This window comes from Odontesthes bonariensis, chromosome 5 (genome assembly GCF_027942865.1).
Source record: "Odontesthes bonariensis isolate fOdoBon6 chromosome 5, fOdoBon6.hap1, whole genome shotgun sequence".
In the NCBI taxonomy this organism is placed as follows: domain Eukaryota; kingdom Metazoa; phylum Chordata; class Actinopteri; order Atheriniformes; family Atherinopsidae; genus Odontesthes; species Odontesthes bonariensis.
This window is the reverse complement of record NC_134510.1, coordinates 16451510-16473724: the sequence shown is the minus strand read 5'-3', so window position 1 is coordinate 16473724 and position 22215 is coordinate 16451510. Positions and strand designations below refer to the sequence as shown.

The 22215-nt window shown below is 37.2% G+C and overlaps 1 protein-coding gene across 4 annotated transcripts in view; it reads right to left on the bottom strand.

Annotated features, from left to right (window-relative positions):
• Window positions 1–22215, bottom strand: part of LOC142379793 (CUB and sushi domain-containing protein 3-like) — a 284354-nt gene that overhangs the window by 179596 nt on the left and 82543 nt on the right. For all 4 annotated transcript variants that reach the window (XM_075465063.1, XM_075465065.1, XM_075465064.1 and 1 more), the window contains exons 6-18: window positions 16925–17037; window positions 15672–15749; window positions 14252–14339; window positions 13638–13762; window positions 12762–12883; window positions 10549–10652; window positions 10304–10416; window positions 9821–10003; window positions 8826–9152; window positions 6594–6788; window positions 6126–6264; window positions 5136–5323; window positions 589–777 (exon numbers count right to left, since the gene is read on the bottom strand). In XM_075465063.1, the coding sequence (XP_075321178.1) occupies window positions 589–777; window positions 5136–5323; window positions 6126–6264; window positions 6594–6788; window positions 8826–9152; window positions 9821–10003; window positions 10304–10416; window positions 10549–10652; window positions 12762–12883; window positions 13638–13762; window positions 14252–14339; window positions 15672–15749; window positions 16925–17037 (1964 nt within the window). The remainder of the gene's footprint in view (window positions 1–588; window positions 778–5135; window positions 5324–6125; window positions 6265–6593; window positions 6789–8825; window positions 9153–9820; window positions 10004–10303; window positions 10417–10548; window positions 10653–12761; window positions 12884–13637; window positions 13763–14251; window positions 14340–15671; window positions 15750–16924; window positions 17038–22215) is intronic.

The following is a 22215-nucleotide window of genomic DNA, read 5'->3' as shown; positions in this document are numbered from 1 at the left end:
CTCCACAGGCACAGAGCCAAGGCGTTTGGCAACAGTCTCGCAACACCTAGGCAAGAAAAAAATGCTCCAAGATATAAAATTAATTTTCAGAGCAGCTATTTGGATAAAGATGTATAATATTACACTGCAATATATACATGGTATCACTCTCCCTGACAGCTCTTGCAAGTATTTTATCCGTTACTTCATCTCAGTCAAGTGATCTGTGACAAAGAGGAATCATTTACGGTTTGTGCGCTGTGACCATCATTGCCACAACTCTTTCTCAGTATGTTTCTAAACAATAAGAAAGATTATATAAACAGATCATAGAGAATAAGAGAGCGAGTGAAGTATCTGGAACATGCTGGACTTTGAAGTGGAAGATAATCAGTCTAAACTATCACCCGATTCATAGACTGCAATAAGTTGTTCTTACAAGCGCTGGGTGGTAGTATTCGCTGAATAAAAAAAAAATAGGGGAAAAGGCTCTATGATTACTTTTTGAAAATCATGCTCACATCTTAATAAGCTGATCAGCAACAAAAGTTATGTATTACTGATTAGACAGATCGCTTGAATGCACAGCAATGAGAAACGTACACATACCTTCACAAGTGGGCAGTGGATGGCTCCAAAAGTGGTTCTTCTCACAAACTAGTGGTTCCTCATGGCTTACTTTATATCCTGGGTCACACTGGAAGGACACCGTGGAACCAATGGACAGGTCATTGCTTAACCGTATGCCATTAACTGGGATACCAGGATCCATACAGGAGTATGTGTCCAATGTGACCACTAGAAGAAAAAAAAAAAAATACACAACACTCTTAAATATGCTTCATGCAATAGTCCAATCTAATATTGGATTATCATCATTTGAGTTCCATAGCAAGTCCTTTTCACAAGGTAAGCCCTTGCATCTCACTGGAGTTTTAAACAAAAAACAAGAAAAGAGCCATCCTGCTTAACAGTTTAGGCGTCATAATAATTATAGTTATCATTAGCTTCCAGAGGTCAAATCCCTAGCAGCAGTAGAAAAATGGGAGAGTTTCATTGGTGACACTACAGGGTACTCCAAATAGAGGAATTTGTTGAGAATTCTCTTTGTTTACATTCTCTAAGCAAGGAGTAGGTGGTAGGGAGTAGCCTACCGTTTATGTAAATTGTTGAATTTATTATGAACTGAACAACCTGTTGTTCAGCTCTTCCGTACATAGTTCACAGTTCCCTTCTACAACTACAACGATTTTGCTCCGTGTGGTTTGGAATCAACTAGCATGGCTGAACACCCAGTGCAGTCCACTTCACAGGGAACTAACGGGCAGTTAGAGTGCAGATTAAGCCACTTGTTTTTATTGTGTTGAGTACACAAGTGCCCATGTATTAAACATAATATTACTGTGGAAGTGACTACCTTTTTCCTTCTAATCAGTATGTAATTAGATACTGACAAATTTACTTTGTCAATGGAATGAAATATACATTTTGCAATGCAGGGGTAAAGTGAAGTCATACAGCCTCCATGAAAAAACTGAACATCAATTGTATTTTGAAAAATGACTAAGTTGTTTTCAAACAATGAGTGTTGCACCAATGTGATATCCAATTATATTCCTCCAACTAAGAGCTCATGGAATCTTTAAAGTTGCATTCCTCTCAACCAAAAGGTCAAGAACATTATTTGAAAAACAAACTTTTCACAGATTCACTATAACTTCTATTCTGACTTTCAAACTATAAAAAAAAAATCATTAATATGTGCTCAAAAACAGAGGAAATACACTTAAAATAACAGTTCTCCGAGTCCCTGACAACATTGAATGTTGGTTCTTTTAGTTTTTAAGAAAACAGTGTTTCAAATTCATCCAGGTTTTCTTTTGTTTGTTTTTTTTCCCAAATCACCTACATATAGAGGGTCAAAGGTAGATGTTAGATGGGTCCAGTGAGGGAGTAAAAGGCAGTTGTTTCATGTGGAACAACAACTACGGGTGTGACCTTGGAGAACTGGACAAATGCAGTTTCTCCTGATCCAACATGAATATGTTGGATCCAACATGAATATGTTGGATCATCATTTCTAGTTTTTATAAAGACTATTTTGATGGCTGGTAGAACGAGCTGGTTTCATAGAAGTGACAGCTCCCTCTAAATTTCCAGCAGTGCAAGCTGGAAAGAGATGACCCCATTTTTCCCTGCGATTTCCATTTGGATATCTTCCAAGTAGGGTTGCTTTTGATGCACTAAAAATATGCTGATTTAAGGCAATGACTGGCAACAGTTGTGTAAGCAGTTGTCAGGTCATCGATGGGTGGGCTATTCTCAGTAAGCATTTGCAGAACTTTTATCTTAGCTAATTTGTCCATTTTGCAAGAATTTAATTTGAACACAAATGCATTCATTTCATACTGCAACTGAGGACATAGATGTGTTTGTATATAGTCATGTTTTCGTAAATTACAAATGCACAGTCAGTCTGATACAACTAAAATCCTACATTCATGTGAAGCAAATGTTACATAAATATGTCTACCATGTCAGAACTGAACAATCTCTTTCAAAGGCATCCTGGTTCCAGTCTAATGCTGTGGTACTTTCAACTGACTGACACAGTCGAAGGATTTTCCCATGTCAGCAGGTAGGATCCCATTCATACATCTAGTATCAGTGCCTTTAAGCCCACAGTAGGATGCATTTAAAGGTGCAGCTCACCCACATACAATACCAGCCAAAAAAAATCCATAGGCAGCACACTCTAAGCTAGTCAAATAAATATTGAATGATCTGAAAAAGTTATACCGTATCATAATATATTCTAATCCCGTAGGGGAAGGACACTTCTGGTATATGGCTTACATACAACACATAGTGTGAGACTGGTGACTAAAAGGGACAGAATAACACAGTTAAAGAACTATATTTGCAAACCACATATATAGATATGGTCATGAATTATATAAAATGTAGCATCCCCAGCTGACTGATTATTATGCCTGTGCGACAACTGTGAGGATCCTTTGTGATTTTAAACCTCTGCAGAAAAATTTACCTCAGTAAGATTTGATATTTTTAGCAAGGAAACCATGGATTTTGCCTTAATGTGTCCAAGAAGTAGAGCATTCATTGATCACTGCTGGTGCTGGCCTCAAGGGTGTGGGAATTTGGTAGAATATAATGATTCATCCCTAATACATGGAGTCCACAAATTTATGTTATTCTATCCTGTGCATCTAATGTTTTAGGGGATAATTTACTTGATATGATCCTGTTTGTTTTTTTTTCCTGTAATATGTAAGTTTACTACACGCAAAGAGAATAGCGCCATGTTTATGTACTGTTGTTTATTCACAGAACAATTCATCCTTATTCTGTACTGCCAGTTTTACAAACAAAGTGGGCTAGGTTTTCTCCAAAGTATTTCAACAATTAGATATAGCCTAAACAGCAATGGAGGGAGCAAATATGATCTTACCGTTATTGCTTTTCAATAGCCTCATCAACAAAAGAGAGATGCACTTGAGAACGAAATATAATAAGACACAGGGCACTTGTGCCCTGCTTTAAGTCAATAATACGGACATAATAACAAACTTTGTCTTATGAATCAAATCAGAATGACAAGGGCAATGGTGCCAGTGCAAATAATTGTGAAAAAATAGATCACACTATGTCCACAAAGTTTTTCCATTAAATCTTTCAGACTCCAGACATGACAAAAAATGATTACACAAATTTGTCTCAAATTAAACACCTTTGAGAGAAGATAGTTTTCTTTAATAATGTAGATTTCTTCAGGCAATCTGAGCATTCTAAGGCAACTTTGTTCACGTCCCACTGTTGCACCTGAGACGTCCCTTTCAATCGAGTCTTTCATTCACAAAAACCTCATATATCCCAAACAGTCTTATCTAGTTTCAGCTTTTGTTTACAAAAGCATATCAAAGGACAAGTGCTTTTGTGGTCTCAGACCGTCTCAGGTGGTTTTCCACATTAGACAGTCTGAGGCCAGCAGGATAATTTGTATTGATTGCTAAGAAGCTCCTATTAGAAAGCTTAGAGTCATCAACTGAAGTTTTGACTTCTTTTCTCAGTAGAAAGGGTACATTAATTACTTACTATACAGACATATAGTAACAGTTTCTGAAATGCAAATACTTAGAGAGGAAACTTAAATTCAGAAGAAAAACATGAATAGATAAATGCTTGAATACATAAACATTCCTTCCAAATTAACCCCACACTATGCAGCAATGATATAAAGTGCAGTGTGTGTCGAGCTGCATTACCTTACCAGTTTTATAGTGTGAGAAGAGCATTAATCGGGAAAAAAAATTAAATCTAAAATGCAGAGTAAGAAACTGCCTTCTGCACAAGCAACTAGGATTGTAATGAATCAATTTGGAAACAACACAATGCGGACACAGCACTGAAGAGAAGGCTTAAGCAATTAAGCTATGCAACAAGAATAAACAGTAACTATATACAGCACATTCACAGAGTCCCTGATGAGAAGAATTCAGCATTTTTTTTCTTTTTTCAACAAGCTACTGAGACCATTATGCACAGCTGACTTTGTCAAAAAGTTTGTTCCTTATTTCACTCGGGAACTGTTCCTTAATCTCTCACACAAAATTTGCTTTAAAATGCCATTACTAGCCTGAAGCATTTGTGAATTGTGACAAATTGTCAACAAAATATGATACGATTAACAGTAGAATTGATGCGCCTCACATCCAAAAATAATGGTAAGCAGTGGAATTGTGGATAACTCAAAATCTATCATCCCCGTACCTGGAGCAAATATATTTAGTTATCGCTTGGTACCAACACAAAATAAGTTTTCCTGTTAATGCTATTGCTCTTCTCAGGTATCACATCCTCAGTTCAATAAAGATGTGACAAGAAAAGCCAATCACTTTTGTTCCTCTCTTTGTATATTTGACAAGCATTAGGTTATGAAAAGAAATCAAACATTTGAACCTAATTCAAGATGCTTAACAAATCCTATCAAAGACATCAAATTCATAACCAATTATGGATTTTTTTTTTTATGAAAGAATATTGTTGCAGCATTCCTGCATTGATGGATTAATGAAACGTAACTCATGTACCTAAATGTTTTGCATTAAATGCAGGCAACAGTAGCACATTCTCACCTTGGTAGAAGATCTTGAAGCCACTATTTGACCGACTGTTGTCAGTGGTGAAAAGCAGATATAGGAAGTTACTGCTACTAAACAGGAACTGAGGGACCTGGGTTCCATTAAATGAGCCAATCAGAGGAGAGAGCAGGTTGGCACCATCATGCACTTCCAGAAAGTCATAACTGAGCTCAGTTTGAAACCTTAGGAGTTAAAAGAGAAGAGAGATGAATTACAGAATTAGAAAAATGATTTGTATTCAGAGTGGCACCTTTAGTTTGACAGAGAGAAAACATACTAATTTGTGAAGAAAGATGAGAAGAAATAACTTGCAAAGCAATAATTTTAATTAATCTAATAGTATAAGATCAATGAACTTCTAGAAAATATGATATGATACGAGTCTGTAGCCACACTCTGATTTCTACATCAAACAGCCATCATCACTAATCAATATATGGGTGAAAAAAATTCTTCAGACATTTTCACACTCAAATCTACTTAATACAAGAAATATAATAAAATGTGTGTATTCCCTGTACACAACCAGAGATTGCATTGACTGAGCGTAACACAACCTGAGCTCAGTTTCATTCTGGAAGGGAAAATACTTGGACTCGTTTCACTGAAAGGTTTTTGTGAAAGTAGCACTTATGTCTCTTTTTAAAGAAGTGACTAAGTAAAGGAAAAATATGAACGTTTGACCTCAAAGCAAGACTATCTTAAGTGAGCGAGGAAGTGAGCAAAATAAATAATTAGTCAAGGTTTTAATATTGTTGGAAACAAGACTACCTCTGGGTATATTATAAGTATCAATGTAAGCTGCTTGTGTACAACTAAAGCATTTGTATAAACTGTATGTGTACTTATTTATGAGAAGAAATGCATCTTTGTGTTTACATATTCTAGTACTTACATTGTGCTGAATTTCAGCTTCCGCCTGTCTTTGTGTAAGTGTATGTCTTAGATTCCACAGCTGTGTCGGTTCAGTGGTGTCATACAGACCTGTCAAAGCTAATCTTGATGGAGCGCCCCATCTCGGCCTCAATGACCCACTCACAACTCAAGGAATCTTTGTAGTAGCCTGGCCACCCCGGGGACAGAATGACACCAGATGGTCCTGAGTAGTGCCCCCCACAAGGAGCTGGAGGAGAAGAGAAGTAGGAATGTTTTTGAGTGATGAAGAACATGGAGAATAGAGGACAAAACAGAACAAATGCATTAAAGAAAATAGAAAATCAACACTAAACACTAAAGATAACATATAGGATGAATCACGAAAGGGCTTTTTGTTACAGATACCCCCTAAAAAAATGTTCTCTGGAATGTTGGCTGGACTGAGCTGCGCACCCTACAAAACCCACTCACATTTTTCTTAAAATTTCTTTCCGTTCCTTTGTTTCCATCATAACTTTAACAGGTCACTTATATGTTACCACATGTACGCAGTTATCAGCTAGTCCATTTCAATACCTTCACATTTGGGAATGAGTCCGCTCCACATCACCTTGTCCTCATCGAGATGGCATGTGATGGTGTCAGCACCTTGTGTCTTGATGAAGCCCTCCTCACAAACCACAGAGATGGAACTTCCCAGTTGGAAACTGTCACCGAAGCGCCTACCATTCAAAGGTATGCCAGGGTCGGGGCACTCATTATGCCCAAAAGCTTGTAATGAGAAAAGGGAGAAGTATAGCTAGATTAGGAAAATGGATGTAGCGGTCTGTTTTTTTACAGGTGGAAAAGAAACAGTGGTCCTCGCTGTACATCCAAGGCTAATAGTCTGTCTTTAGAGCTTGTTGAGGGTTGGCCACAAAAGAAACACTACAATGGCATTGTGATGAGCATTAGAGCATACAAGTTAAGCCCCTTATTCATTGTCCCATATGTAGCTGTTTGGTTTTTAATACATTGTTGGTTTAAGTTTTATTGAAGCATTTCTTTTATAGTTTTTATACTTCAAGCCGAGTGTCAAAATAAATTTATTTGGAACATACCTATGTTAGTGTACCTATTATTACTCGGCAGTAATCTGACAATGTTATGTCCACTTTTGCTGTCTAATTATTTGTGGTACATCTCATTTATGTACAGTTAAGCCCGGAACTCTTTAGATATAGACAGAATTCATCATTAAAGCTGTTAACTAAAACATTCAAGTCACGGTTAAATAATTAATAAAGGTCTAAAGTTCAGACTCTCAGTTTTAATTTGATGGTACTCACATCTAAACTAGATGAAAGGTTTAGAAATTACAACTGTTTAATATGTAAACATCTCTCTTTTGGCAGCTCAGAGTAGTTGGACTACTCAAAGGTTAGCCTCATGGACAGGTGTGAGCCAGACCTTCATTATTTCTTAATCAATAGGCAGGTAAAGGTGCTGAGTTGCATTTGCATTTAGAGGCTATTGCAGTGAACCCAACTGTGGTCAAACCAAAAGTTTGGTACATTCTGAGAAAAAAAACAATAAAACACACAAGCTCAACAGCTTGGCATAGTCTCCAAGAGGTATTAGTAACAGTTCCCAAGTTCAATACAAGGAGTTAACCAATAGGTGTAAACCATTCAATGGCCTCCAGAAAAGAAAGGTCAGATTAGCCTGCCAAAAGACATCTTAAAAAGTCAGACCGGTTCTGGAACATAAGTCTTTGTAAAATGAAACTATGACCAAGCTGACTGAGCTGCATTTCAAGAAAAAAACTAAAAACAGAAAAACCCAAGAACAAACAACTAAATATATCTATAAGAAAGGCCTGAAAAAGCATCACAAAGGTGAACACCTATTCTCTTCCAGACACCAGTCAGTCACTGCTGAGGATTTGCAATGAAGTATCAAAAATTAACATTTCATTTATGGTTTTTGTTCATTTCTCTGAATAACTTCTGAACCACAGAAAAAGAGGGCTGTACATGCTGAAAAGCTGTAATTTTAAAACATTCCCTTCATGTTGGATTTGAATACCTTTAAGTTCAAGCTCTAACTTCTGATAAAGCCCATATTCATCTTGTAACCTAAAAGATGGGATGATATGGAAAAATGGAAATAAAAAAACACTTAAACCTACTCTGACTGCTATTTCTCCATAGACATTGTGAAGCCAAAATATTTGATGAAAAATAAGTTGTAATCAAAAAGGTAATTTCATACAGGTAAGGTGGCTATAAGCATGACTTGATACAAAATGAGTATCTACAGTCTTTGAGGAGTAAAGATGGGCAAGATCTTTAGTTGGTCAACAAATGCAGGAGAAAACAACTGATTTGTTCAAAAAACAACGTTGCCAAAAAAAAAATATGAAAAATAATTAGCATATTTTTCCCTCTAAAGCACATATTACATCCTTAGACAACGGAAAAAAAAATATCTGAATTTCACCACTAAATTAAATGCTTTATTATCTTGCTAAATAATATTTTCAAAAAAGAACAAAAAAGGCACAGAATATGCTGAGAGCATGAATGAATTAAAGGTGCAGCTGAAGTTTGCCCCCAAATTTTTTATTATCACCAAAATATAAGCTGTAACTTTAAGTTTCTTTGATAAATTGCTTCAACAAAGAGCACAAAGTTAGGAGCTCACAGAGCCATTGTTGGTGGTGCTGAGCGATAATCCTCACAATAATCCCCAGCCATACAACTACAGGGTTGGATGCACTCATTTGCACATGTTAACTACAATATGATCTGTTGATCAGTCACTTACTGCTGTAGGTAATATTGAAGCCTCTCCCAGACATGGAGTGATCAGCCTGAAATTCCAGCTGCAGAACATTGCTGTTAGATGTCAGGTGAGAAGGAACTTCAGCCCCTGAGAATCGCCCTAGGATTGTGGCTCCTGACTGATCCCCATCTTTGATAGTAAGGAAGTCATAGGGAGGCTCCAGGTCAAAGTCATTGAAGGCCAGATGAATCCTGGAGCCAGGTTCAGAGATAATCAGCCAAACGCAGTTGAGGTTGTTGCCATAGCCTTCTGGGTAGTCGGGAGACAGCACCGTCCCCATGGGTGCGGTGAAGTTGGAGAAACAGGGGACTGTGTGATAGAATTCAGAAAATACATAAACTATGATTAAAAAAACTTCAATAACCCAAGTAAAGTCATTTGTCTTACAGGAACTCTCACTGGCCACATGACTTTGTAAAGTGTGCATTCTGCCACATCAGCATAAGGCACAACGATTTGTGTGGAGCAATGTCACAACTGTATAAGTAGCTCCGCAATCAGGAGAGAGCAATACTCCCATGAGCACTGAGTAGCTTGAGCAACATGAAATTGCATTGGGAATGGCCATGTTGCAGTAGAGACACAGAAATACTGCAGACTGTCCCAATAGGCACAGTTCACATGGAAAAACACAAATCTACATTTTTGTTATGGATATGGGTTAGGTATATTTGAACTAAAAGGATGAATTACAGCTGTCTTAACAAAGGATGATGCACTGTAAAATGCAGGTTGTATTTTCCAGAGTGTTTGTGTATAGCACAACAGTGTGTACCCCCCCAAACTTTCTTCTAGTTTAAACCAAGCCTGAACAGCAAGCCAAACATATGCTATTTATTTCCCATTCTACTCTTCTCTGCTGGTTGTATATAACATGATGCTGCATGCTCAATCTAAAACACTGTAATCTAATAATGTTAAAGTGGATAAATGATTGCTTCACTTGCTGTCAATGACAAAAAAAGTTTGGGACTCACATATACAGATGGGGATATTAGCCGACCACTGATTGTTGTTCTGACAGGTTATCATCCTCTCCCCGATTAGCTCAAATCCAAACTGGCATTCAAAGCGAAGAACATGTCCATTTAAAAAACCACTGCCCTCTTGGTAGCCATACAGAGGTGTTCCGGGGTCACCACAACTCTCTTTGTCAATTTCTGTAGGTGAGGGTAGGAGAGGAGGAATGTTAGATGACTTGGTATAAAGAAGTAAAGTAGAAGGGTTAAAGCAGAGGATTTAGCCAAACCAAGTACTTTGAGAAACTTTTTTCCCCTTTAACATTATCTCCAAAGGTCCAGTAGAGGGGTCTGAGATTTGAGCTGAGGAATTTATTTTAGTGGCAGACAGAGAAGAGAGTGCTAGAGAAGAAAATAGAGTTGTTGCTTTACTGAGTGACTGAAAGAGACAGACATGAATACAGACAGTGAGAAGTGATATCGATGCTGAAGTCTGTGCACCTTTATAGTTGATCTTGAAGCCTATTGAGCCCACACTCTCATCAGACTGGAGATGGAGCCACATCTGATGGGACATACTGACAATCAGGTCTGGGACAAAGCTCCCAGTCAGCCTGTAGATAGCACAAACAAATCACTATGGTTCCAAACTGTTTCCAACATCAACTCATTACACAATGCAATGTAGTACATAGACTTTAGATTGGTGCAGTCACTGATTTATTTCAAGTATATCTTGCACTTACACTTGAATTATTGTTTTCGAGTCCCCGACTTCACCTCCGTCTCCAATGGTTAGTGAATCATACCCAATTTCCAAGTCAAACTCTTCAAAGTTGATTTGAATAACCTGAAGTCACATACAGTACAATGCAAGTCAGTTTGACGTGATCATTTCCAAAGTGTTAACAAACAGTATGGGAATGCTTGCATGTATTGAGAATATTGCTGCTGAAGCATTCTTCTAAACTCACAGTGGAGATACTTTGTGTGCAATACAGTGCAAAAGAAATGAGCCCCCAAATCTCTGCGAGCTGGACTTTCTGGTAATATTTTAAAGGGATCTTAGCTTTCTGAAGCCTGGAGAATTGGGTTGAATTGAGAAGGTTTGAATTGTCTTGTACTGGACCATTTTCAGAGGAATGTGTTCTTTTGTTAAGCTATTTAATGAACATCAATGGAACTCTAAAGCATAAAAAAGGCACCTTACTAAAGGGATGAACCAGATTTGATCTAGATATAACAGACAACTTAGGGGGGAACAAAGAAAGAAAAAAAGATTACAATTAATCTTGAGAAACATTGTTACTAGGGAGCATGTGGCAGAAGCAGATAATGTGTTATAATTTCTTTAGATGTTTTAAAAAAAAAAGAAAAAAAAAACCAAAGAGGAAGTGTATAAGACCAAGATTTTTTTTTTCTTTGCAGCGACAAAGTGATTCACAACTTTAAGCTTAAAATTGGCATGTAATGTGTCCTTAAAAATTCTGTTGAAAGTGGACGAGTGGAGAACAAAAGAATAGCCTTATATATTGGATTTCCATTCACATTTGCATATGTTTTAGGCATAGCTACACCTTCTGTTAGTTCTTCTAACAGCATTTTAAAACAACAAAGATTGGCTCAAGATTTGCACAGCCAACTGTACACATGTTGATATTAAATATTTTGTCTTGAAAGAAGTGTTGTGTAGTTTTCTGTACATTTAAGCACAACAATGGGTTTAGAAGTCCAACATTTTCTGTTGGAGGGTATTTGGTTTACACCTACCTGGACCACAGTTGTTTAGACAGAAAGATCATTTGTAAAACACAATCATTCCAAGAGTCTTTTCGATTCATAGCATTCATTTCAACAGACCAAATCTTCTCAATCAAATGAGCAGTTATTCTAAAGCTTTATTATCAAATGATCACAGTCTCATTTAGATAAAATCCATAACATGACAACTTATTTTACCCTAACTTTCCTTTTAAGAAAATGTGAACTATAGCTAAACTGTGAAAGGCAAGCCTACAGAGATAGTCCATGAAATGTCATATACATTGGCAGAGGCCGCAGCAACATGTTTGTTCAAGCAATGCTCAAAATTCTGATAAATGCATAATATAGCCAATATTCTGGTATTTCTATGAATAATGCAGAAACTTCCCCTTAAACTCAAATCAACAAAGGCTTAAAGAGAAATAAAAAGCAAACATAAAACTAAATGTACATCAAATTTTAGAATGCTAATCAAATGAGGTTCTGAAAAAGTGCACGTCTATGCGCCACAACTCCACAAACAAAGAAACCGCAAGCATCCGTCAAAGCAATATAAAAACTGAAAGCAGCATCAACTCACATTACTTCAGAGCACAAATCAAATTCTAACAACCAAATTTAAGAGTTGCAAACTATTAATTGCCTGTAGCATTTACCCTTGAGATATCTTTGTTGGCCGTCACTAATATGTCTTGTTGTTAAGAATATGTACATAACATCACAATAGATTACATATTTAATGATTAAACTGGCAACAACTGCTTACTCTAATAATAATCATATAAAACTGTGTACTGCAGAGACATTACACATGAGCCACATTAACTTAGTCTACACTTTGTCTGGATTAGCAATGACAGGAAGGATGTGGTTATGACACGAGTGTCACATCTGTTGATGACAAACACATTATGGCCGCTTGCTCATCCTTAGCCTCCCTTTTTCTGGCTAGAGGGAGGACAATGTCTGCACAATATCCATGTAGACCAGCCTCATTACAACGCACAATAATTACCATAATAACCCTAATGGGCAAAGTTGAGATTTAAGTTGAGACTCAAAAATGAGTCAAGACCATTAGTCTGTTTTAGTTGCAGTGAGTTATTATTGTTACACAGAAGAGTAAGAATATAACTATGACTACTATGTCATAGTAGTAACTATGACTAAAAGGTGAAAACATTTGTTCTACTACCTTGTTCGGATCACTGGCAGTGATGATCCAGACACACTGGGAGTTACTTTCATATTGGATGGGGAAATTAGGGGATGTAAACGTCCCTGAGGGTCCCTGAAGATTCGACCCACATGTTTTCACTGCAACATTAGAAGAGAAGAAATAAGACATATATGATATACACTCCACACGTTTCAGGCTGCTCAAATGGTTGGTCTTAGCAATCATGCAAGACCATCACGGAGGTGTCTGATTTGTTTCAATCCCAATTGCAAAAGAGTCACAGCTTTAGTGACATGAAGAACAAGGAGTCCTGAAATAGATAATAAGACCCCTACAGACCCCTGATCTAAACATTGTGGAGTCAGTCTGGGATTACATGAATTCACAAATTTATCCAAGATGCCTGGAACAACTTGTCTGTCAAGTACCTTAAAATCTTTGTGTAAGTGTATATCTACGAATTGGTGCCATTTTGAAAGTAAAAAGGGACACACAAATGTATCCAGTGACCTGACTAGGATAGATAAATCCATCTATCAATCTACTGCACCACACTGCACAAGTTCTTTTCAGATTCATTATAAATATTGATGGCTCTCAAGGTAGAGTAATAACTCCTGTATTGTAATATGACTGAGGGGTAATATATTGTTTGCAGAAGTGGACAGAGGGTCTATTAGCTGCATTTCCATTAATCAAATTCTAAAAAGGTGCTCCAGGTATGACGGAACATAGAAAAACTGGCAAAGCATTTTGGAATGGAAGAGTGCTGCAGCGGAAGCTTTCATGCATAATTAACAGAAATGAACTTTCCTATATCTGCATACAGCCTACATCCACAGGCACTACCTTAATCAAACTGTTTATTAGATCCTTGGAAGCCACGCTCACCCTTGCAGACAGGTCTATGATCACTCCAAGCCGCGAAGACTTCGGCTACACGCTGGCAGGTAATCGTTTTGGAACCCTGAAGCACATGGTCTTCATCACAGGTAAATTGAGAAGTGGCTCCGATGCTGAAAAGATAACAAATGCTATTAGAGCATGAAAAAGGAATCAATCCCACAAAGATGATTACTGATGAAATATCAAATTAATGATCTATTTCATGTCAATAAGACAAAAACATGTAGGACTTCAAAGTGGTAGGTAACTAACTCTTGGTGCCCAGGCGGCTCAATTTAAGAACTTGAGAGTTTCCAAAGCTTCATGACTACATTCAGACAAAATATAATCAAGGTCTACTACATGTCCCATACATGTTCCTATCATAATATGTTATTTATACTGTCATAATAATTGGCTACTCAATACTGTGTAAGAGATCAACATCTTATTTATGACAGAACATACAAAATCTTATAAATGTTGCACATTTCCATACTAAAAGATTAAGCACTGCAAATACTGAAACTGGTTGAAGCACATGTACTAAATCTCTATTTCTAAACTGTCCTGTACACAAATCTGAGCTTGTTAGCTTTATTTGCAAAGCACCGACTAACCTGAAGTCAGAACCAATACGTTTGCCATTCTCAGGCTCCCCGGGGTCAGGGCAGTAATTCGAGACCTGTTTGACTCCCCCTTCATTCACTAAATAGAGAGAGGGAAGAACCAACAATGCTTTGAGAGAGGCTCTTTAAACTGTCAACAGCTCTATACTTTCAGACCCAGTGTAGCAGTAACGCTTGGCTCCAGCAATAACAGTGATGTTTAATAATCTCCAAATATAAGAGACGTTTTAACTGCCGGTTATTTGGCAGCATTGTTAGAAATTTACACACGTGTTTGAAGATAGAGTTAATGCCATGGTTAAATTAAACTCGCTTACCTGAGCTAAACAAAACAGAGGAAACTCTGCCTGGGCCGAGCAGGGGATTAAATAACCTTCAACCATTATTTGTGAGAGCAACAGGGATCACTCAGTCAGGCTTTCCATTTCTAATAATAATCAAAGTAGACTAGATAAAGGCTTGGAGATATGGATTACATTGTGTATCGTCTTTATCATGGTAAGAATGTAGAGAAGTGGTTTAGACAAAGGAAATTCTCTTATGACATATTTCCTTGATTTAATTTGATTTACAAATAATAATTTGACACAGAAACATATCATTATCATTGGTAAGGTTTGCACCACTTCATAGAGCACCGTCTGTTTTGCTTCACAGACGTGTGTTTTCTTCTTTGACTTCTTTCAGGAAGTTCATCAGCTTTGAACCTAGTTGTTATGGGTTATAATGAACATATGGGTTCAATTACAGGCAATAAATCAACAAGACATATAAAGCAACTCCTCATTGTGTCTTAAGTTTTGTCTCATAGAAGAGATTACAGCCTTCTGCATTATTCATGTTTCCATGGAGGGCTGAATCTATGATGCATAAGGTAATAAAGATTACAACCTGTTATCTTCCAAGTGTTTAGCACACTGCTGAGTTAAAGGGAATTGTGCTCCAGATTTATGTTAATGACAGAGCTCTGTAAGCATTTAGAATGCATTCTGTTTGATTTGGTGTACACAAATCACCCGACAAGTGAATGGTCACTCAACCTTGACTACAGCTGTGCGTGTAAATCACGTAAGTCAACGTACTGCTCACACAGTATAGAGTGAGACCGTGGGAGTTTAGTCCAACAGAAGCTTATCAAATTTAGCATACTGCTGCAAGATACATAACTAGGTCTGATCTAGTCGAGTGAATTTCTGTCAGGACAGGAAGTCCTGGAGAGCAGGGGAAATGGGACATCAGAAAGAACGAGAGACTGCACTTCTGCAAAATCTAGTACTGTAGCTTAATTCCTTCACCAAATGATGCAGCAAAGAAAGAGACAAAAAGAAACAAAGCTCAAGAACGCAAGCCCTACATAAACAAAATAATCCAAACAATGAACACAGTTGCATAAGAAAAATAAAAGACTTACTCAAAGACAGTTTGTTAGTGTTGTCCTTTCCTGGTAATAATTTTACCCCCCTGGATTTAAGCTCTCCAGAGCTTTTCACTGGTCGAGAGCAATAGAAAAAGTTAATTAGATAAAAGAAGTTACAGTATTAGATGTGAGAAGATACAGTACAATAGTTTCTTTCTCTTGATAATGCTTGGTTCTTTGAAGAAGATCAAAGGGTAATTCCTAATGCTGTACATCCTTTAGCAGGAGAAATTCTGAAAAAAATTTGTACCGTTTCCCTCTGTTCATTTAACTGTTTAAACAGTTGATGGAAACTGATTAGTCATAGCAAACTGAATGGTTAAGGGAAATACCATGCATAATCAAAGAGCACCCGGAGGACCGCTACACTACAAATCTTAATAAGGTCTAATCAAACACAGCAGGGACCAGATTGCAGAAAAGCTAAGTAATTGAATTGGCTGTCATCATCAACCTAACAGCGAAAAGCAATAAACGATTCATCAAAAAAGAAAAGAAAACAAAAAATTTTAAAATGGGATTTGAATTTGAAAGTATTGAAAATATGCCTCACCTTCGACCTACAACCAACTGATTATTTCATGCCGTTTTACACACAATTTGGATGTGAATCCATATAGTGATTGTTGAGTAAGGAATTTTATTAGCTGAAAAGCATTCTGCAGAATAAAACCCCAAAGTGCTTGCCTTTGCTTAAAATGTGCCATAACATATGCAGACACACAGAGAAATAGCTTCACCACAGCCCAGCGATACACAGCAAGAGATTAGAAACACGGTTTTGCATGCAATTGATTTGCGGTCATTTGCAGTCATTTGACGTATATTTCATGTTATTTGGGAGATTTCCTAAGGAGCTGTTTATGGTAAAGTTGCTGATTTCACACCTGGCTTCAGGCCAGAATTTGAGTATATGCAGCACGGACACTGACTTTAAAGTCATGCCAGAGAACAATGTCAGGGTAATGGATTATTGAGTTTACAGAGCTGAATTTTTCTAAAGGGTAAAGTATATACAGTATTTACCTCTCAAATATTTGATTAAAAAGGTCCTTTGAAGTCAATGGTTTGAAGCAGAAAAATCCTTCATGCCCTCTTCAGAGGGTATTAATCAAACTGTTTAATATTCAGTTTACACAGATCAAAAACATGTTTTGTAATTAAAGTGTGTTTTTCCTACGATGATCCTTTTTGTTCAAGAAGGGGGCCCTTTATTACACTGTGCAAATGAAGTTATTGTGTCTTACCTTGATACTGAGCCCTGAAGCCTTTGTGACGGTGGTTGCTCTCTGTAACAAAGTGCAGCCGTAGCCAATTTTTGTTGCTGATGATTGGTGCTGGAATATTCACTCCAGTTAGCCTGAGTGTGAAAAGTCAAATATAAGAAAATGCATGTTTTTTTTTTAACATTACCTCATATTCATAGCTGTTTGGCAGCCAGATTCATTGTAGTACCATTATTACAAAGAAATCAAGTAAATCAAACAACTACAAGATTTAGAATTGTGCAAATAAAGTGCTCAAAGCGACAGTGATGGAACTCTAAATCAATCCACTCAGACCTAAGGTGCCTTTTTAAAAAGTGTTCTGAAATCGGAGAATTTTTTAAAAATAGCCTTGGTGTTTTCTGAAAGATGTATTACTGTCCAATGTTTGTTTTTTCTTAGCCTCCAAAGAAACTATGAATATCAAATGAAAAACAATTTGTGGTTAAATCTTCATCCTTTACTGTACATTATAGCCTTTTTACATCAACACATTAAAAAGAACATGCAACATCATTCATGGTCTAAAGGATAGATACTGGGAAATGTTGCATTTGGTCTTCATGTGTTAACTCACCAACTCTTTACATAAATACAGCCGCACCAAAAAAGGATCCTTAGTCAACAATTCAGGTATTTATAAATGAGTGCTCCTGCATGTGTGTGTGTGTGTGTGTGTGTGTGTGTGTGTGTGTGTGTGTGTGTGCGCGTGTGTCTGGTCAGAATAAGAATAGGGAAGAGTTAACACAGACAGGGGAAGTTTTTTGCCTTGTGTGAGCATGTGTTATTGTATGTGAGATAAAGGTCTGTCAGCACAAGCCTGTGTGACTCAAAGTCTCTGTGTGCTCTGACTACATCCGTTTCAGAGTCTGCTTTTAGACACTGTGTGGCTGCAGCATCAGGGATGCTCTATAATCACAGACGTTTAAAGCTGCCAGAGGGCATCTCATTTGTTGGACTGGCATGCTTGTTTTGTTTTTTTTCTATTGTCTTGCAATTACTACACCATGCCTTGTCATACCACAGTCAATACTGCGCAGTGTCGCTGTAGCTTTTAAACAGAGGCTTGGGACAGGCTAAAAGAAAATGAGCATGATGCAGTTGAGCCACATGTTCCCAAATTGGATCAGAATACAGAAAAAAAACAATATGATTGTTTATCGTCTGTGTCTGTCTACTGGTTTATTTATCTTTTACTGTATGTCAAGGTGTGTGCAGTTGTGCTAAAGATTTGTTTGTCTTTGACATTTACTACAGAGTTACTTCAGGGGCAAACAAAAAGTGAAAGAATTGAAAGTGGCAGTTAGAGACAAAGAAAAAGACAGGAAGAGAGTAATGGAGAGAAACAGAGTAGGCACTTCTTCAGATGGTTGATATTGGAGATATAAAAGATATGTTAAGCCTATCTGACATTTGATTTCTTCTTATTTAGGCTCCACCAATGCTTTCTTGTGTTTGTATATTGAGTTTTATTACATCAGTTAAACAATTGTCAGATATAGGCCAATGCAAGCTTCATTCGTAGAAATTCAACAACAGCAGAGGCAAATACGGTATATTGTTATCATACGGGCAAATGTGGCAGAGGAAGGGAAAGATGGTCTTCTATCATTGGCAAAATAAGGCTTAATGTCACCCGACAAAAAGGTTACTCTAATCAGTCAGCTTTCAGCTAAAGACATACAATGATTGTGAAAAAAATGTTCCTACTTCAAATACAAAGTGAAAGAGTATGGCAGCCATTGTGATGTGGGCCTGCTTTACAGTGCAGAAAACACTTTCTTACCACTCCCTCCAGCTTCTGCTCCCAGAAGGGACACAAAACTGAATGAAAACAAATATGCTCATAGGTAGAAGGCCACCAGAGAAGAAAGAGTTACAGCATTTTATATGATATGTGAAACCAATGCCTTGTGTGCCACAGATTCCACTTTCATTTAGTTTTAGTGAGATATTGCATGTTGTTGTGCAATTAAGCTTAAAAAGATATACAGCATGTTAGGGAATGCATAAAGATATGTGATGAGACAAATGTCAGCATGTCTGTCATAGTGATTACTTTTTCAAGTTGTCCTATGGCGAGTTTGTGAGCAATTTTGTAAGAGCACCAAGAAAGATGTACAAAACAAAAAATTCTGGGCCAAATCAGTGTGACCATGTCATCATCGCAGGAACAAATAAAACTCTTATGGTTGCGCAATATCATTAAGAAAACTTGATAACCTCGTGCCGTTTTCTTGCTGCATCACCCTCAGTGCATATTGAGTGAATGAAGATGAGGAAGCCCAATGGAAAAAATGGATCCCTGACATAATGCACTGCCATTCTATCTTTGCAAATGCACTCAGGCTGCCTATTTGCTTCTTTATAGATATGTATTATGGCTTTTTGTAGATTACTTCAAGGCAAGAGTGCAGTATTTTCATTTACTTGGTTTTAGCATGTTTCATGTCATTGATTTGGGATATTTCAAGGACTATTGGCAGATATTTCAAATACACTATGTTTGCACAACGTAATAAAGAGTTCTCATAAAGTTATCTGTGTAAAAAATGTACAATTTGATAGGATGAGGGTCTGGAATAAGCATGAAAATCTCTTAAAAATACAAACTTAACAAGTCCGGTGTGCAGGAACTATGGCTAAACGTGACCTTTAGGCCTTAGAGATTAGCTGAAATCTCTGGTGCCTCTACCATGTTTCACAGGATGGCAGGTATTATTTAGGTGTACCATAACAGAGATGATGAGCAATCGATTCAAATTTGTCAAAAAAATAAAAAAATAAAAAAATAAGGTAGGACCAAGATTCAATCCCCACATACGCAATAAAATCTGGCAGGAAGGATTAATTGTGGGAATTCTTTACGTGATCAGAAAGAGACTGTTTTTCATTTCCTCTGCTGCTCCCTCATCATTTACCGTTCAGGAGACGTTATGCAGCTTGGTGCTTGCTGGTCTGCTAGCAAACTGACTTCTGAGAGCAGCAAGCAAGTTGCTGTATGGCCAGTAACGGCTCACATTTATTATTCTGGTGGAATACCTGAGTCAATTGTCTTTTCACATTCCCTCAGTTAGAAACTGCATTCACCCCAGACGGACTGCAGTAAAGCATGGGGTTTGGAGACAATTTGATGGGTTTCACTTCGGGTAAATCAATGGGGGAAAAAAAATCCCAGAGAGAAGAAATACAATCTAATACCCGTGATAATTTAACCAGAGTTGGCTAGTTATCTGTGAGACAGCGTGCTACATAACCTCTGAATATTGCAATCTCATGCTGACAATCATTTAGCTGCTCTGTTTGAATAGAACTGTTCATATTAAATGAGCCGAGCAAAATATTGTGTGTGGAGACAATCAATTCTAAAGTTCGCTTTTTTAGTATGTTTAGAGCATGCAGGACAAATGTTACACAAGTTATTGGAAATAGCTGCAAGAGAATGAATAAGCACTGGGGGTGGGAAATAAGGTAGAAAAATGAAAAATAAATCACTTTCAAGGCAAATCTAGTATTTATGTTTAAGTAAGAAGTGCATCAAATATTCACAAAGCCTTTGAGTTTCCAAACTCAAGAGTCCATATTGGAAATTATGACTGACATGTAATCAACTACTTGTTGTTTTTGCCCTTTTTGAACAGGGCTGAACAGTCATATTAAAGGTCAGTCGAATAACAAAGAACTGTTTTCCTCAGTCAACCCATACTCCACTGCTGGTTCTTGTAAAACTTTGTTTTTTTTCTCTTTGTCTATTTTCAAAGTGATTGATGTGTAGCCTGACATCAACCTTCTGCAGCTCGATAACGATGGAATCGATAAACTCATTTGCAGAGATCTGATAAAAATCTTCAATTGATAAAAAGATAAAAGGCACTAAGGAGAAAAAAGTGTCTGCAAAACATATTTTGTGCCGTATGGGTCGGTATTTTGTGGTTTACATGCATGATGATATGATTGCATGATTATTTGTACATTTCAGAGAAACTTTCTTGCGAGTGATTTTGCAATTCTTATTTTCCAAGATTAAATTTAATTATACTATTCCCAATGTTTCTTCATTTGCAATTCATTTTCAGCTTTCACATTTCCATGCATATTCTATTCATGTGGCATCACTTGATAATAATGTGGGATGAGGGGGGGGGGGATTAAGGTGGATCGTATTTTATATGTATCTGCCAGAAAAGGGTGAATAGGTGCTTCGAGGCTGTCCATCATTGTTGCGCAGCTGTGAACCTCAAGGGTAAATTGACAGTTTGGTTGTCTCTGCCTGCAGCTAGTGCTATATGTTAGGTTGTTTGAATGTTTAGCTGTCCAAAGGCCTTGTATTCAGTAAGACACTCATAAATAGAAAGAAAGTGAGCGCGATGAATTTTATGGGCATGAGGGACTCACTGGCTCTGCCTCGCGCTTGTTTTCTTGTCTGTTTGTTTACTTGGCAAAGTTGATGCCATCTCTCTAAAGTGCAGGCTCCACTTCGCTCTAGCACACCAAATCACAAGAGAATTGAGGGTCTTAAAAGGAGAACTCTATCTATCTGAAAGTCTGACATTTGGTGACACACAGTAACATCATCCTAGAGGTCCACATCCTGCTCAGTCTCTACTCACCACTGACATGAGTTAAAGTGCTGCTTGTTACACATCTTTACCTGATCAACAAGCATAACATGTCTCATCTTAAACTTTAAAAGCCACCAGGACTCAGAGGAGATGTTTGAAGTTTTGTCTGATATACAAATAGAGTGGAATATATAAATTTTTAATATGGTCTGTTTCTACACTCATGACAAACAAAAATATGGCTTACTCATAGTGACAACTACGATGAAAGTGAAAAGTGTTAAATCAAGTAAATCAAATGTTTTAGGTGACCTGGTTAACCTATTATAGGTGGAGTTTATAAGGAAATTGCTAAATATTTACATATGTAACAGTCGGCTCTGAGGCAATAATGTCCAAAATGACCAAACTTGACATTTATTTGAAAACTCAACTTGTGCCTTTCTATTGAAATACATACCATATACTTGCATAAAAAGAAAATCAACATTTTATCAATAGAAGTTATACATTTGCTAAAAGGAACCTTAGATATAGTATCTGCTAGTGCTGCTCCTGATTAAAACTTTTACTGGTTGACTGTCAGTCAAAAACTACAATAAATAATCGACCATTTCAGTGAATTACCATCTCTTATTTGAATCTCTATACTTGATATTTATTTAGGTTTTCCCACACAATGTTAGTTGCATACAGTGTGCTAATTAGTCT